Source organism: Eimeria tenella, genomic scaffold, assembly GCF_000499545.2.
Source record: "Eimeria tenella Houghton genomic scaffold, Eth_scaff30, whole genome shotgun sequence".
NCBI classification, from domain to species: Eukaryota; Apicomplexa; class Conoidasida; order Eucoccidiorida; family Eimeriidae; genus Eimeria; species Eimeria tenella.
Genome location: NW_013542871.1, coordinates 70,644 through 87,409, shown reverse-complemented (window position 1 = coordinate 87,409; position 16,766 = coordinate 70,644). Strand labels below are relative to the sequence as shown.

The 16,766-nt window shown below is 49.4% G+C and overlaps 5 protein-coding genes across 5 annotated transcripts; all 5 read left to right on the top strand.

Annotated features, from left to right (window-relative positions):
• Positions 1–1,404: 1,404 nt before the first annotated feature.
• ETH_00034930 (SAG family member) lies at positions 1,405–2,566 on the top strand (the record flags this gene model as incomplete). Its single annotated transcript, XM_013375896.1, has 4 exons — positions 1,405–1,519; positions 1,712–1,872; positions 1,962–2,353; positions 2,458–2,566. The coding sequence occupies 4 exons, from the start codon at positions 1,405–1,407 to the stop codon at positions 2,564–2,566; spliced, it is 777 nt and encodes a 258-aa protein (XP_013231350.1).
• Positions 2,567–3,965: 1,399 nt separating this feature from the next.
• ETH_00034925 (SAG family member) lies at positions 3,966–5,097 on the top strand (the record flags this gene model as incomplete). Its single annotated transcript, XM_013375895.1, has 4 exons — positions 3,966–4,080; positions 4,239–4,399; positions 4,489–4,886; positions 4,989–5,097. 4 exons carry the CDS (start codon positions 3,966–3,968, stop codon positions 5,095–5,097), a joined length of 783 nt encoding a protein of 260 aa, XP_013231349.1.
• Positions 5,098–6,188: 1,091 nt separating this feature from the next.
• On the top strand, positions 6,189–6,773 carry ETH_00034920 (uncharacterized protein; the record flags this gene model as incomplete). The annotated part of the gene is made up of 1 exon (XM_013375894.1): positions 6,189–6,773. The coding sequence occupies one exon, from the start codon at positions 6,189–6,191 to the stop codon at positions 6,771–6,773; it is 585 nt and encodes a 194-aa protein (XP_013231348.1).
• Positions 6,774–8,609: 1,836 nt separating this feature from the next.
• ETH_00034915 (SAG family member) lies at positions 8,610–9,726 on the top strand (the record flags this gene model as incomplete). The annotated part of the gene is made up of 4 exons (XM_013375893.1): positions 8,610–8,724; positions 8,873–9,033; positions 9,123–9,517; positions 9,618–9,726. The coding sequence occupies 4 exons, from the start codon at positions 8,610–8,612 to the stop codon at positions 9,724–9,726; spliced, it is 780 nt and encodes a 259-aa protein (XP_013231347.1).
• A 3,608-nt stretch (positions 9,727–13,334) lies between these two features.
• On the top strand, positions 13,335–14,506 carry ETH_00034910 (SAG family member; the record flags this gene model as incomplete). Its single annotated transcript, XM_013375892.1, has 4 exons — positions 13,335–13,449; positions 13,652–13,732; positions 13,836–14,295; positions 14,398–14,506. 4 exons carry the CDS (start codon positions 13,335–13,337, stop codon positions 14,504–14,506), a joined length of 765 nt encoding a protein of 254 aa, XP_013231346.1.
• Between the last annotated feature and the right edge of the window lie 2,260 nt (positions 14,507–16,766).

Here is a 16,766-nt window from a genome sequence, read left to right as displayed (position 1 = left end):
GAGGGTGTAGCTGTTTAATTCTGTCCACTACGGATAGTGTCCCCTTCTCCAACAACTGCCTGCACCTTCTCGAAGAAAATAGAAGGAAAAAGCTCAAAACGCCGCTGAAAACTGCTATCATGCAGGTCTTGCTTTGTTTAGCTGGAACTACGCCCTAGGATATCGGGAAATCGTCTCAGATATTTGCTGCGTAACTCATAGAAGCACTGCGTGATGGCTCTGGCTGTGTCTCACAGCGTAACACTACAGGTAACGTTGGGGACTGCATTACAGCGGCAGTGGCTAATTAGTAGGCAGTGCCATTGTGAGGCCTTTGGCTAAAAATCGCATGAGAAGCAAACCCTTTTGGCTTCAAAAGACTTTAAGGTGCGTATAATATACGCAGGCCCTTTCTCGAGGGTCTCCTTGCGCTTGTTCTCAAAGGTTGGCTTGCTGCCCAGTTGATTGCTATGTCACTTGACCAGCCCTCCGTTAAGATACAGGTTGCTTACGCCCTTAAGAGGCGGCCGCTCCAGTTTTTTGTGTCGTCCTTAATGTAGGAAACACTCGTCGCGCAGTCGTGAGCTGTTGAGCATAAGATGGTCTGAGGAACCGGAATACTCATGGGTGTGCCGCTCTAGCTTTTTGTGCCGTTCCTAATATATGAGACACTCTTCGCAGTCTTGAGGGGATGAGCAGCAGATGCTCTGAAGGACTGGTGTTGTGTGTTGATGTTGCACGACCGAAATTACCAGACAGCATGAAACCTGGAGCAAAGGCATACCTAGCTGCGATTTTTCTTGTACCTTGTTTAACTGTGTACCAGATTTACATATGCATTATATTTCGGCGTCATTTCCCCCGAAATCGTGCCGCACTTTCAAGCCGTTCCTGCGCCACTTGGCCGCCCACCACGGATGTAAAGCAACCAAGAATGCACCGCGCGCTCTGAGAAACTGTACATGACTGTAGCTCTGATATCGCAGAGCTTGTATAAAGGATGCCGACTCGGGGGAGTTGTGGGTTTCAGTAGTACAGGTAAGGAGGCGTGGAGGACTATGGGGCGGCCGTTCACAGTGGATCTGGCGCAAAACCCAATTGCAAAGTTTCGTGAATGAGCACCATTTATTTCAACTGTTTTTCTCTCTCATAATTTTATCAAATTTCTATGTGTTGTGTTCGTCTCAACGCGCTAGGGGGGCACGTCTAAAGCGGTAGGGATCTGGCGTTTCGCTTCAGATCTAGCACGACCATTCGTCCGTGACTGTTTTCCTGACCGTCCCACACCAGTACTTCACGCAGGCAGAAATTATTCTATGGCCCTCGAACAAGGCTTTATAGTGCATTCTATATGCAACCAGATTCTTTTCTTTATTTCCTTCGTACTTGTTCCGAGTTGGAGTTTTCCAAGGGCATTAATCCGAGATGCTCCCAAGGATCACTGCTCTTCTCAGCACTTTGCTGCTGGTGCTTAGCGCCTCAACGCCAGGAGGGTCACAACAGTCTGGCGGGACTACTGTGAAGTACACTGCAAGCCTTGGTGGGAAGGAGTTCCAATTTCCCTTTAAATTCCTATTGAGACCTGAATTGGATTTGAATTGCATGGGCCATTTTCAATTGGCATGCACAACAAAACTTGGACACACAGTCGCCCTTGTGTTTCTCCCTGGAGATCGAAACATTTAAGTTGCGTACTGAAACTCTGAATGTTTCGTGGATATATTCGCTGCAGGCAACAGTACCCAGTGCCTCGACGAGATCAACGCTGCCCGGGAGGCAGCAGGGTTGTCCAAGTTCGCAGAGGCTATAACCAATAACAAATTACCTGACCCCGGAAGCGCTCAGCTAACAGAAGATAGCGAATGGCTGAAGTTGTGTAAACACTTGGTGCCAGTAAGTCGTATGGCAGCTTTCAATTCCCGCAGGAATCATCTTGGTTATCCATGCCAGCACAATTTCTCCGCTTTGCTTCCCTCTCTCAGACAAAGGAAGCAAGTGATCAAGTTGACTCACACGCAAACAGCCCATTCAAGGATGGGACATACGCATTCAAATCCCTAACTGACGAGAAGCCGGATTGCAAGAGTATAGTCGGCTCCTGGAAAGCAGCATTCAAAAACTTCACGGGGCTCCCACCCTCACAGAATCAAGCCGCAGGCCTGTACAACAATCAAGACAACGTTTCCTTCGTAGCCCTATATAACCCTCAATCCACTGCCACAGCAGACTGTCAGGTCGCCACTTGCACTAAGACGACAAGCTCTGCTCCATCAAGTCTCAGTGACACTTCAGCAGCGACCCCAGAGAAGGGTTACGCGCTACTTTGCAAGACAATGCCAACTGCCTTTCAAAATGCAGAGACTGCACCATTTACGTAAGCAAAGATTCAATCCCTTAATTAGAATGTTGTCCACCTTACACCCATGGTGGCTGTTGATTGCACCGGACACTGTGGATGTGCTGTTGAATCTTGCGCAGGCAGGATCAGTGGAATATGATTACCTCCTCTCTCACGGGTTCAACAACAACCGCAGTCCCACAGCTCATTATTCTTGTTATTGTAGCTCTTGGCATGATGACCCTGTAACCTTTCAAACTATTGGCCGCACGGCAGGGCCTGCACCAAGTTTTGTTTGCATCGACGTGTATGACTGGACTTCCGTTTTATACACAAGCCTACCTGCAAAACTCTTCGGCGCTTTTTTTCGAAAGACGAGCCAGTTGGCTCCTTCATCCGCGATGCTGTTTTATAGCGTTTTGTCTCAGCAAACTGCGATTTTCACGGGCTTGCAGCGCTCTCTGAAGAGGATGTACTGCTGCTGAATGAGTCCAATACACGTGGTGTCTTCTACTCTGACAACCTCATAGCAAGTGACCCCATTGGAAAAGCGAGCAAAAACAGGAAAAGTCGCCTGATTGTCTAGCTATTTGCTAAAGGCACCTGTGCAAGAGCAACTTTAGTTTCCTTTGGCTCTGGAATGCCTAAGACATGCGCATGCTAAAGCGTTTATCTTGTTGCCCAGCTGTGTGCTGCATCCCCCTTCAAGCTAACCCTGTCGGTGCACACCGCCTGTGTGCTTTCCAACATGCACAATGTATTCCTTGTTTCCTAAGCCGATATGCTGAGGAGATGGTTTGTAGAACCGCAGGGCTCACGGAAGTGTGCTATCGGAACAGAGAAGCAGCAGGGAGCCTGAAGGCGCAGTTAGCAGTGATATGTCTTGCGTCCTGCCGAGTCATGCACCAATCCTACACGGTTCTGCTTTTTGATGAAATTCTGCCGGGGATTTTATATTTTAGGGTCCTCGTGGGTCGATCCCTTAGTCTACTAGCTGAACTCTAGATTTGCATACGAGCGACACTCCGAGATCGACAAAGCACCATAAGCCGTGCCAAACCACATATGACTCTAGTTTTGATTTTACATAACTTTTCTAAGGGAAGCCAAATCATAGGAATCGTAGATTTCAGTAGTGGAGGGAAGGAGGCGTGGTGAAACATTGCGCGATTGTTTGGAATGGTGTGCGTCCAGGTCACAGTGGTTCCTCAGCGATTAGGCATTCATGTCACTGTTTACCTTATGCATACTTTTACTTGCCTTTGTAAGTTCACGTTTTTCTCACGACTCTTGGCAAGCACGTGCCCAAATCTAGAGCTCAGCTAGCGCGCCATGGAATTGGCCCACAAGTTGTCTTGAATTAAAGCTAGAGTCATGTGCGGTTTTTCACGGGCCATGGTGGATTCATCATCACCGATCAATAGTCGTACGCAAATGTAAAACTCAACTGGCACAGATCTGCAGGTCTTGCAAGACATCGTATGTGACCGCTCACCTGGCCGCTTCACACCAACATTTCAGACGACAAATCACCCTGCCAAGTGCTGGCAGCATTTGCGGGTACATTTTCTTTGCAGCCAAATTTCTCCTCTCCACTTTCTTTTCAGGTTACTCCTAGCTGAAATTCTTCAAGATCCTCGCGGTCAAGATGCTCCCAAGGATCAATGCTCTCGTCAGCACTTCCCTGCTTGTGCTTAGCAACTCAATATCGGGCAGCCTGCAACAGGGTGGAACTGCCACTATCAAATATACCGCAAGTCTTGGTAAGATACGGGCCAACAATTTTCCGTTTAATTACTTCGGCACGAAGCCAGCCACTGTGCACATCTAAAGTCCAACTTACGGTCTCGCGTCTGTTTCTTCCTGATGATTGGAATGACATGCTGAGACAATAGGAACTGTGATGCTGTGCTTATTGCAGGTGCCACCGTCCAGTGCCTTAACGAGATCAACACTGCCCGAGAGGCGGCGGGGTTGCCCAATTTCACAAAGGCCACAGACAGCAATGCACTGCCTTCGCCCGGTGAACAAGAGCTCCAACAAGACAGCGAATGGCGAAAACTTTGTGAACATTTAATACCCGTAAGTTGCATACCAAATACTGGGAGTTTCACGCACGAATATGGCTACCCGTGGCGTGAGAATTCCTTTCACTTGCCTCTCTCTTTCAGACGCAAGAAGCGATATACCAAGCGGCCACCAAAGCCGAGAATCCGTTCAAGGATGGAACGTACGCATTCAAGTCTCTCACTGATGCCCAGCCCAGCTGCAACGACACAGTCGACTACTGGAAGGCAGCGTTCAAAAACTTCACTGGCCTTCCGCCGTCAAAAAGTCAAGCCAACGGCCTGTACGACAAACAAGACAACGCTTCATTTGTGGCCTTGTACAATCCCTCATCCAATGCCACTGCAGACTGCAAGGTTGTGACGTGCACTAAAACAACAACAGACGCCGGAGAAGAAGCCGATGAAGACACTCGAGCTGGACAAAGCTCGCAAAGTGGCCATGCGTTGATTTGCAAGACGATGCCAGCTGCGTTTGCAGATGAAAATGCTGCCCCCTTCACGTAGGAAAGAGCTATTTCCCCCATTGCAGGTCTGCTTGCGTCGCTTTGGTTGCTGTGCATTTAACTGAATGCTATGTTGTTGTCATCCCTTGTTGAACTCAGGCAGCAACAGTGGGACGCGATCGTCTCCTCCCTCACAGGTTCTGCAGCGTTCGCAGTCCCAAGCCTTGTTGGTATTGCCCTCATCGCGGTTGCCGTCACAGTTGTGTGACGTGTTGATATTGCAGTTGAACGTTTGCTCATAATTCGATGGTTCCTGTGTCCAACTGAGTTGTAGGAATGACAACGAATCTTAGTCCCAATCACGGCATCGCCTTCTCCGGTTTTCTTTTGAAATTCTATTCTGCTGTCCATTTTTTGAAGAGTCCGATAGGACCGACTCTTATGTTCAATGTCAGCTACCACATAATGCTTCTATACTTTTAGAGGCCAGCGAATTTAAAAGATGCAGGGCAATCAGTACCTGTAGTGTTGGCGTCGCCTTCAGAGCCAACAAATGTTGAGGAGACGTAGTGCAATGAGAAAGTACAGATCTGGAACTTGCCTAACGACAAATAATTCCGTACGCAAACATTCGATATCTCCAAGTCAGGAATGCCGTCAGACCCATGATGTTCTTCATCTGCATTAGATTCCCTTGGTCTACTGGCGAATGCCACGCATCCAGGGTCGGTGGAACATCCCACCGCCTCCCTCACACGCTCATCAAGAGTTGCAGCCTCTCAGTCCGTGCGTCACGAGACTATAGCGTGTGGTATGATGGTGCTTTGGTGTTTCCTCCCGTCGACTGCCCAGCGGGACGCAACCGTGTCTTTGACTGCATATAGGTGCAAGCGTGAGCCGCATTCTCAAGTACAAGCCTGGGAGAGACCAAACTGCACTATTTTGGGTAACGTCAATTACAGGGCGCCCTTTGTTGCTTCCACCCTAATCCACTGCCGTGGATTTCCCGATGTGCTTATTCAAGACCGTGGTCCTTGTTTTCAGTGGGACCTTTGGCTTCAGCTATGCAACCGCTTCGGCATCAAGCTAGAGATAGCCCCCCAGAGAGAGGCCAGACAGGGTGTGTTAACCGTACCCTGGAGCAGGTGCTGCGGACATACATTAAGTCCGAGGAATGCAACTGGGGGCGGCTCAACCCCGCTCTCGAACTTGCCTATAGCACTACAAGTCATTCTTCCGCTGAGCTCTCACCCCTCGAGATCATGATTAAGGGAAACCCCTTCACCGTGAGGGACCTGAACACTGGTGACATTTTATGCCCTACTCTCACACACCCCATTACAAAGCTTTTTCACCAGTATGCGACAGAGCCCAGGGCCGCATCGCGCTAAGTGGCAGCAGAACTCCTATGCGGATTCCAAACAGCGTGCAGTGGAATACTCCGTTGGAGACAACGTGTGGCTCAGCAACATACACCTACCCACCCTGAACAACTGTTCCATGTTTGAACCCCGCTACCAGGGCCCCTTTCATATAAAGGGACGCACAGGATCCATGGCCTACCGCCTTGCTGTGCTGCCTACCTATGAGTGTCACAACGTCTTCCGTGTGCCGCAACTCGTTCCTCACTGCCCCCGCGAGCCTGACGGGGTTCCGCAGGAAGCGACCGTGGGGTGGCCCCGTACCCGTGACGTTGCTGGCAACTTGACTGACCACTACCCTGTGGACAAAATCCTTGGTCAGAGAGGCTCTGGCGATGACGCCTATTACCTCGTGAAGTGGAGCGATGCCCGCGAACCATGCGCTGCATGGGAACCAGCCCAGCTCCTTGTCGGACGCCCCGTCTTGGTACGCGCCTGGCGACGCCGCCAGCATCGCCAACTACGTGCCCAGCCCAACCCTCTACCGCTCACCACCCCCATCTCCCCTAAAGCTCTTCCGTAGCTCACAAAGGGGAGGGCTGCGTTCGCACCTCCGCGTCCACTGCGTGTCCACTACAGTGTTGATAGCACCACTTTAAAGATATCCACGTTAGCTAATAATAGGCACTAGGGAGTAAGAGTGCTAATAACGCCAATGAGGTAACACTAATACTAGGCAACACTGACTCATCGGCCAGGCACCAGCCGTGCGTAAGTGGAGAGAGCGTATACGATGAAGTCGAACGCCCATTGCATGCAGCAGTGGGATGTGAAGTAGGGATTAAGCTGGCGAGGGCAAGCTCAAGCCGGGCAGCGGGGAAGTTGTAGTAACGCGTACTACAATGGATTAACGTGGGCCTGTAAAGGCTAGCAATATAGGACTGGGCGCTTCGTCCTGGCTGAAGCGTACCCGCGGCATTCCGCAGCGGGCCGATTTTCTAGACCGTTCGAGGTGCCATCCGGGGTGCGGACGCACCTCCCCGACACACAGGGAAACTAGCCTCGGGACCTTGAGGTGCCAGCGTGTGAGGGTGGGTGGCAGATCTATTTTGGTGACAGATGACTTGAATTGTCCTCAGTGGAAATTCCTAGGTAGGACCGGTTCCGCATAGGTAATAGATCTAGTCTGTGGAGTCAAGACAGACATAGTACACACAGTACCACCCTGCTTCCTACCACAAGACTGGTTTGTAGGTGGCTACGTTCACAGAGAGCGAGCCCTATAAGCTTACAACATTCACCAAGGGCGCGGATAACAGTATGCAGCTGCAAGGCCCTAACCACCATAAGTGATATCTGGCTGTGTCGCAGTTGCTGGCGTTTTGCTGAAATGTGAGCAAATGCGAGGGGTGCAGAACAGTGAGGCGGCGACTTTGTGAGATGTCCAGACCAATACATGTGTGAAGCGGATCCATTTGACTTCTAAAGGCTTTGGAGTGCATACGACGCGCAAATGTGCATTTCGAAAGATGTGCATTGTGCAGATTGACCCAGTTAGCTGTTGCACTTCTCTGCCAGCCGCCTTCCGATAGTGCTTGCATCACTTTCAAAACGAAGCAGGAGCTGAATGGGCTCCTCACAAGTCCTATGAGTTTTTGTCAGTCGTGAAGTCTTGAGCAGGCAATGGATTTTAGGAATGCAGCTCTCACATCCTTGTGACATCAGAATCAAGAGATATCATGAAACCGGGAGAAAAGAGGAGCGTCCGCGAGACTCATCCTACTAATCATCTAAACACTCAGACACTGTTTTGATGCCAAAATAACTTTGCTCTATTTTTTCTAGCACTACTTACTTCAATCTCCTCTCTGATCAATCTCTTGGTGTACCCACTCGACGGGCGTGTGACTTATGATGTTCTCCAAATACGAATGGAACACCCGCCGACAGAATCTGCGACTAGTCGTACTTTCGATCTCATAAGCAGTGCTTAAGTGTAGCTTATTAGTAGGAATCGCATATTTCGGTAGTGGAAGGAGAGCGGCGCGGAGGACGGGACTGTTGGATCCACTGCACATAGCACTTGCAAGGCAAATCTTCATCGACAACCAGCATCGACTTATACCTTTTATTTTACTTACTTCCTTCACTGATAGTATTTCTGGTGTCCCAGACTGCATGATACTTTTAAGGCAGCTCTTGAGCAGGCATCAAGCAGTCGAGATGTGCTGCCTTCGATGTCGCCCGTGAGTCTGCTGGCTCACTTCGTCGTTTCACACTTTCACTCCAGCCTTTCACGCAACTAAAAGTCGTAATACCCCCTGCTCCTGAGAACCTCCCTGCATTCTGCTTACAGATAGATATCCGACTCTTATATTTTTTGTTTCGAGCTAAAATTCTCCAAAACTCGCGCCCCGAAATGCTCTTCAGGATCACTGCTCTCCTCAACACACCGCTACTCATGGTGTGTGCAGCAGCACTGGGCGAATCGCAGCAGCCCTCCCAAGCAACTGTCAAATATACCGCAAAACTTGGTAAGTGAGAGGATTTTCATTTGTCTACCCTAATTTCATGCAAAGCCCAATTCATGCGTATTCGTTTGCATGCGCAACCTTCCTTATAATCAATGCATTTGAACTACTTAGTAATCCAATGAAATCTATGCTGGTGTAGTCATTGCAGCTGCCAGCGTTCAGTGCCTTAACGAGATCAACACAGTCCAAGAGGCAGCCAGGTTGTCCCACTTCACACAGGCTACCGAAAAAACTCAATTGACTGCCCCGGACAGCAATGACTTAGTGGGAAACAGCGAATGGAGGAAAATCTGTGAACATTTGATGGCCGTAAGTCCCATACCAGATATTGAAAGTGCCACGCATGAATGTGGTTATCCATGCCAGGAGAGTTCCTCTTGCTTGCATCTCTCTTTCAGACGCAAGAAGCGAACTACCAAGTGGTCACTGAAGTGGAAAATCCGTTCAAGGATGGAACGTATGCATTCAAATCTCTCACTGATGCACAACCCAGCTGCAACGAAACGCTCGATTACTGGAAGGCAGCGTTCAAAAACTTCACTATACTTTCGCTGTCAAAAAGTCAAGCCAACGGCCTGTACGACAAACAAGACAACGGTTCCTTCGTGGCTCTCTACAACCCCTCATCTACTGCCACTGCAGAGTGCCGAATTGTGACGTGCACTAAAACAACAAGCTCTACCGTAAATCAGCGTATAGAATCTGAAGCAGAGGTGACTACAGAATATGGCTATGCATTGATTTGCAAGACAATGCCTGCTGCTCTTGCAGATGAAAATTCCGCTCCATTCACGTGAGAGGAAGCAGTTACCTTCACCTCAGTACGGCGCACAACGCTCTTGTTGCTGTGTTTAACTGAACTCTGTGAAGCTGTCGTCATTTGCTGCATTCAGGCAACAGCAGTGGGACGGGATTATCTCCTCCCTCACAGGTTCTGCATCTGTCGCAGTCCCAGAACTTGTGGGCATATTCATCGTCGCCCTTGGCATGGTGACACTGTGACGCATGCAAGTGCCCATTGGACAGATGTGTGGTCTGAAGCCTGCATCTAGTTGAGCTCGACGCCAATTGCGGCACCAAACCTTCTTCCATTTGCTGCTGAAATTCTATTCCGTGACGACCACTTGGTAGAGCAGTCCCATAAAGCTACACCTTTGCTAAAGCTTGACAGCCACATAGTACTATAGTAATTTTAGAGGTCAGCGAATTTAAGAGGCCATATGGCAATCAGAAACCGCTACCGCTGCGTTGTCGCCGCGCTGAGAGCCATCTGAAGTTGGGGAGCCGCAGTGAAATGAGAAAGCACGAGCGCATAGTTCCAGAGTGTAGAGCTCCACCAACGGTGTTTGTGTTTATATTTGAACGTGATTATGGGGGAATAACTGTCAGGAAGCACTTCAATGCTGCTCAAAATATCTTGGGCTCGTTCCAGTTGCACTGTATGCTTTCACCAAGTCGGCCGGGGATTTCCAAATCGCGACACAATTCTCCAAAGGAAACGTTATCTGCTATGTCTCTGCGGAGTAGACTCTATTATTCTGCTTCCGTATGCCACTGGGGAGTCCATCATGTGAAGCTAGATCTTCTCGTCCAGTTATTTGTCCCGTGGTGTCACATCTGCGCTCACTATCTGTCCTATTTCCGACAAAGTACTCTCCTTCCACTGTGTTACTGGCCTTTACGGGGCGTTTCAGCATATTTGACGTACACCGCAACTCTCCGCAAGTTGTTCACGGGGCAGCCAACAACTGGCGACCGCAGAGATTGCAGCCTGGCGGCAAGAGGCAGAACAGAGAAGGGGCATCAGTATTGGCTATGCAGAATTTGAATTCTGAAACGCTGAGATGAAAGCAAAGGCATCCTGCTGGAAGGAGACGCCGGCCTTCCCTTCGTTATCAGATATTCGCCTACCTCCGAACGGGCTCAATGCTCTAATGAGGTTCCTGCCTTTAATTTAGTCAGTCCTCAGGTATGCCATTTTTGGCATCCTTTTTTAAATATATTGCGAAGATAAGGCTTTATATTCGTATCAGATGACGCCCCATGTGACAGCCAAGCTCTTCTCGGAACAGGTTCGTCGCTAGGCGCACACTCACAGCAGGTCACGTTGGCGAACTGGCAGAGGCAAACATTGCACCGTCGTGCCTCTTGATGATAGATGAAATTTTCTCCAAACTTGATTGCTTCATTAGTTTTAAGCTCGCCCATTTCACTACGACATTTCAAGATCTTGCATAGTTGACAGCGCCACCCTTCCTGCCTCCATGTAGTGTCCCGCTGTGACTGACCGCTCCCAACATTTCAGCATTCGACGCAGGCCCTGAAACATATCTTTCAAGCCTCAGTAAAGCAGAAATGATTTACCTCTTGCTTCTGCTTCATGCTGTAGCGAACACTTTGGGACGTAATGTCGATCACCCCCAGTAGTTCCTGGCACCTCATTTTATGATGCTATATGCACTAACGGTATTTCCCGTGGAAACAGCGTGTCTCAGTTCAGTGCGTCTGGTTGGCAACAGCAGGTGTTATGATGAGGTCAGTGCTGCCCGTAAAGGAGCCGGATTCTTTCCACTTTGCGGAGGCCTCGAATGATAGTTCCGACTCTGGGACATCACCTTGGTGATGCCAATGGGAAAAAGCGTATAACTATGTATTACTGTTACGGAAAATGTGATCCCCCGCACAACTATTCCACTCTCTTCAGGCCTCTGGCCTCACGCACAAGAACAAAGTAAAGTGCTGGGGTTCTTCCTGGCCTATTCAAAGATTAGGCGCATGCATTCAGATCCCGAACTGCTGAAAAGAGACTGGAAGAACGTAGTCAACCACTGTACGATAGCGCTACAAACCTTTGCGGGGGTTCCATCGGCACAGAAACAAGTCATAGGCCTGTACGACAACCAAGGCAACGCTTCCCTCGTGGCCCTGTGCAGGCCCTCGTTTGGTGTCTCTGCTGACTTCCAGGTCGCCAGGAGCACTTAGTCAACAAGTTCCGATCCAACAGTTTTCGGCTGAGCTTCGAGATAGGGTACAGAGAACGGCTATGCGCCGACTTGCAAGACGAGGCCTGGTGCTTTTTAAAATAAAAAGTTCGTGAGCTAGGCGGTGACCATGTTCCCCTGACCCTGCCTGTGCAACATTCGCCAGCAGAGCCAGAGGATCCAGTTGTAATCCGCGACCGGCATGGGTCTGACGGCAATCTTGATTGGAAGGCTGGAGTGTTTCCTTACATTGACAAAGAGGTCTCCACAGTCCACTGTTCATGAGGCTGTAGTTCTGCATGATGGTACTGTAACATTTCGGCCCAGCGACTGTATGATGGGTTGCATTCGAGTGTTTGCGCGCATCTAGGTGCAAACATGGTTTGTTATCTCAAAATGTGCATCTGAGAAGAGGAATGCCGTAATTTTCTGTGGAACATCAGACAGTATGCTTCTTGTGCTACTGCAAGGCTGGATTGTAACCAGTAGCGAGAGAGCTCTTCAGGCGTAGAGTATCCACCAGGGGTGGTCCACACGTGTGTAGCTGCTATGATCTATCAACTACAGGCGGTATCTGCTGGTATGGCGGCCAGTGGCGTCATGCCAGGATGCAAGCAAGGGCGAGGGTCGCTGGGTAATCAGGCGGCACCTTTGTGGGCTTTCCTGCCCAGATCACTTGAGCAGCAGACCTATGTGGCATTTATTTGCTTTGGAGTGTATACGGCATGCACAAATGCGTCCTCAAGTGTCGACGTTGTGCACGGTGTTCCTGGTGTGTGTTGCGTGCTCTGCCAGCCACCCTCCGAGACTCCCATCTACCTTTTCACAGCGAACCAGAAGCTCAGTGGGCCCCTCAAATGCAGTACAACATTTTAGCAGTCATATATACTTGACCAGGAAATGATTTTTAAGACTGCAATGCCCGTATCTCCGCGACACCAAAGTTGAGGCAGAGCATGAAACCCGAAGATGAGAACGTACCAACAATTCGCCCTTCCTATCATTCTAGGACTCGGACATCGATGCATAGCTAAAATATTTTTGTTATGTTTTTCCGCGTTCTACTTATTTCAAGCTCTCCTTATGCTGACTCCTCCGTGTGCTGACTCAAGTGCGAGTGATCAATGATGTTCCCCTCCCAGTCACGCACAATCTGCAGTGAAAAACTGTACTTAGTTGTAGCTTTGATATCAAGAAAAAAATGTATAATGATGGCATTTTGGCCGGAATTTTGCATTTCAGCAGTTGAAGGAAGTAGTCGCTGAGGACCATGGTGCAAGTGACTGGCTTGGATCTAATGCACACAGCATCTTCTTCGAACTTCATTGACAAACAGTATCGACGAATGGGTTCTTTTTTCCTTCGCTCATAGATTTTGCTGATTTTTCTCGCTGCGTGTTTGTTACAAAAAAGGTGGTGGGCAGATTTCTAGCAGTCGAGATCAGCCTCTTCCAATATCGCATGTGCTCCTCCCTGGTGCCCTGACGACTGCGTCACATCCACGTTTTGTGCAAGTGAAAGTCGCAGTAAGGCGTGCTGCTAGCACGCTCTCGCTCTTTCTGTTTGCAGACAACTGCTCAATTTTCAAAGTTGTCTCAAGCAGAAATTCTTAGCGATCCGTTCTCCGAGATGCTCCGAAGGATCACTGCTCTTCTGAGCACATCGCTGCTTATGCTGAGCGCCTTAAAGCCAGAAGGCTCACAGGAAGCCACACCACCAACGGTCAAATATACCGCAAAGCTTGGTGAGCCAGCGGATTCCAAATATTCCGCCCGAATTCTGCAATAGCCGCAGTTTCAATGTATTGAATTGCTCAAGCACAATGTGTACGATTCCAGATGTAATGCACGACTAGATTTCGAAGCATTGCCGCGAGCTTAGAAATGATCGATAGATCTAAGTGGCTTGCTGGGCAAGTGGATTTTGTGTGGATGTAATCACCGCAGAAGACGGCGTCCAGTGTCTTGACGAGATCAACACTCCACGAGAGGCAGCCGGGTTGTCCAACTTCAAACAGGCCACCCAAAGCGACCAATTGTCTAACCCGCCTGGCACCGATTTAGAGCAAAATAGCGAATGGTTGAAAATTTGTGAACACTTGATACCCGTAATCTGCGCGGCTCATAATAGGAGCAGCACGAATGACCATGGTTATCCCTGGCGGCAAATTTCTCTCCCTTGCTCCTTCCACTCAAAGACAAGACGCAAAGATTCAAGTGGCCTCAGGGGTAGACAGTCCGTTTAAGGATGGAACGTATGCATTCAAATCTCTCACTGATGCACAACCCAGCTGCAACGAAACGGTCGATTACTGGAAGGCAGCGTTCAAAAACTTCACTATACTTCCGCTGTCAAAAAGTCAAGCCAACGGCCTGTACGACAAACAAGGCAACGTTTCCTTCGTGGCTCTCTACAACCCCTCATCCACTGCCACTGCAGACTACCGGGTTGTGACGTGCACTAAGAAAACAGGCACAGCAACAGATGACCATGCAGAATCTGAAGCGGAGAAAACCCCGGAATATGGCTATGCACTGATTTGCAAGACAATGCCTGCTGCTCTTGCAGATGAAAATTCCGCTCCATTCACGTGAGAAGAAGCAGCTCCCTTCAACGTAGAGCAGCTCAAAGTGTTCTAGTTGCTGTCGATTTAGCTGGGCTCTGTGAAGCTGTCGTCATTTGCTGCACTCAGGCAACAGCAGTGGGACGGGATCGTCTTCTCGCTCACAGGTTCTGCATCTGTCGCAGTCCCAAAACTTGTGGGCATTTTCATCCTCGCCGTTGGCATGGTGGCACTGTGACGCGTTGAAATCTGCGTTGAACAGATGCACATGGTCTGACAGAGTCTGTATCTAGTTGAGCCGATGCTGTGGCAGTGGAGCTTTGTGCCAATTATGGCACCAAACCTTTTCCAGTTTGCTGTTGAAATTCTATTCCGCGATGCTTTTTTGTAGATAAGTCCCATATATCTAAAGCTGTGCTAAAGCCTGGGAGCGATATAGTGCTACTGCGTTTCTAGAGGTCAGCTATTTTAAGAGGTGTAGGGCAGTCAGTGAACACACTTGCGTCTTTGTCGCCGCGTTGAGAACAAACTGAGGTTGCGAAGCCGCAGTGCAATGAAAAAACACACGTGTAGAGTTCCGTCCATGGTGGATGCGTTAATAGTTGAAGGTGAATATGGAAGACTAACTGTCAGGACACACCCACATGCTGCTCAAGCTGGCTTCGTGATGTGTGATTTGGCAACGCCCTAGTTCCGCTGTTTGATTTCTCCAAGTCCGCTCTGGACTTGCCTATTCTCCACACTAATCTCCAAAGAAAGTATTATGTGCTGCATATCTCCGGAATGAACGCCGCTGTTCCGCTCCTGTGTGTCACTGGGCAGTCCATCGTGTGCATGCAGACGGGTTTTGGAGAACCAGCAGAAGCCGGGGTCTCCTTCCCAGCAAGATATCCTCTCCTGCATCTCAACAACTCAATATTCAAGTGTTATACAGCTTATACTCATGCGTCCCCTTTGTTCGGCTTCCTATCGTGTTGTCTGAGGTGTGCAGGGAGGCTCGAGACTGGTGCCTCGACGAAGTGTTCGCTCTCCACCAGCAGTGTGCCAAAAGCTGCACAGTACGCCTACTGTTCTGAAACTAGTAGTAAAAAACCAGCATAACGATGGAAAGAGCAGATTTTATTGGATTTTGGGTCGATATGGGCCACAGATGTGAAACAACGGCAACAACAGGGAGAGGATTCGTCGCTCGCCTGGGTTTAATGGTACACTGTGGCGCCTTCAACTTACTCAGCCACCATGAAAGTTGTTTTCGGTATTGTTTCTGAGTCTGTTTTATAAGGGAAGCTGTTTGTTTATTTCAGTTGCACCGCCTTCTCTAGGCGAGCTCTTGTGCCTGTCTCAGAGCCCATTCTTCTCTGGTCGCACACAGATCCACAGCGACCCCACAATGAATAGCTGCAGCGTTCAGCGTTTCCACCTCCATTGCTCGCCAAACTTTCCTCTGCATTTGAATACTTGCACTTTTCCAATACCATCTGTATCTGTGGGATGCTTTAACTTTCTGTTGGCAGAGATGCCGCCGCCAAGCCTCTTGGCATGTTTGGAGTGCCTTGTCGGTACTGATCGTCCCGTGCATTGCGGCAGTTGGCGCGGGAGCCCCAACGTATACTGCAACGCTTAGTGAGCGATGAAAAGCATTTCTGCCATATCCAGCCATATCCATACTTCGCTGAAGCTTGACGTGGAATGTATGTGTCAATTACCATCACGAATGGTGTCCACGTCACCTCAACACCCTCCGTTGCTAGTTGACTTAACGAAAGGTCAGAGGCACTCGTTGCATTTGAACTCAATTAATGCAGGTCAGGTTCCTAAGTGCCTGGACGAGGTCAATGCTGCCCGCGAAGCAGTTGGATTCTCTGGCTTCACGCAGGCGACACAGGATGGCGTGTTGCCGACTCCCGAAGGCGAGCTCACTGATGGCGACTGGAAAAAAATGTGTGAATACTTAATACCAGTAAGCACCCAAGTTAAAGGCATATCGGTACACTGAAAATTATGCCCCTTCAAATAAATTGGTGTACTTGTGATGTGTGTGCTCCTGCTCCCTTTCTTCAGACACAAGTACAAACATGCACACACGAACATACGCCTATGAGGCTTCTGCTGAACCATTCAAAGATGGAACATACGCGTTCAAGCCCCTAGCCTCCGAGCAACCGGATTGCAAGGGTATAGTCGACTCCTGGAAAGCAGCATTCAAAAACTTCGCGGGCCTCCCACCCTGACAGAATCAAGCTGCAGGCCTGTACGACAATCAAGACAACGTTTCCTTCATAGCCCTGTATAACTCTCAATCCACTGCCACAGCGGATTGCCGCGTCGCAACTTGTACGAAGTCCGCATCTGCTGGTCGATCAGTTGTCGATGACAGCTCAAGCCAACATACGGCTCTGTGGCTCCTGCTGAACCATTCAAAGATGGAACATACGCGTTCAAGCCCCTAGCCTCCGGGCAGCCGGACTGCAAGGGTATAATCGACTCCTGGAAAGCAG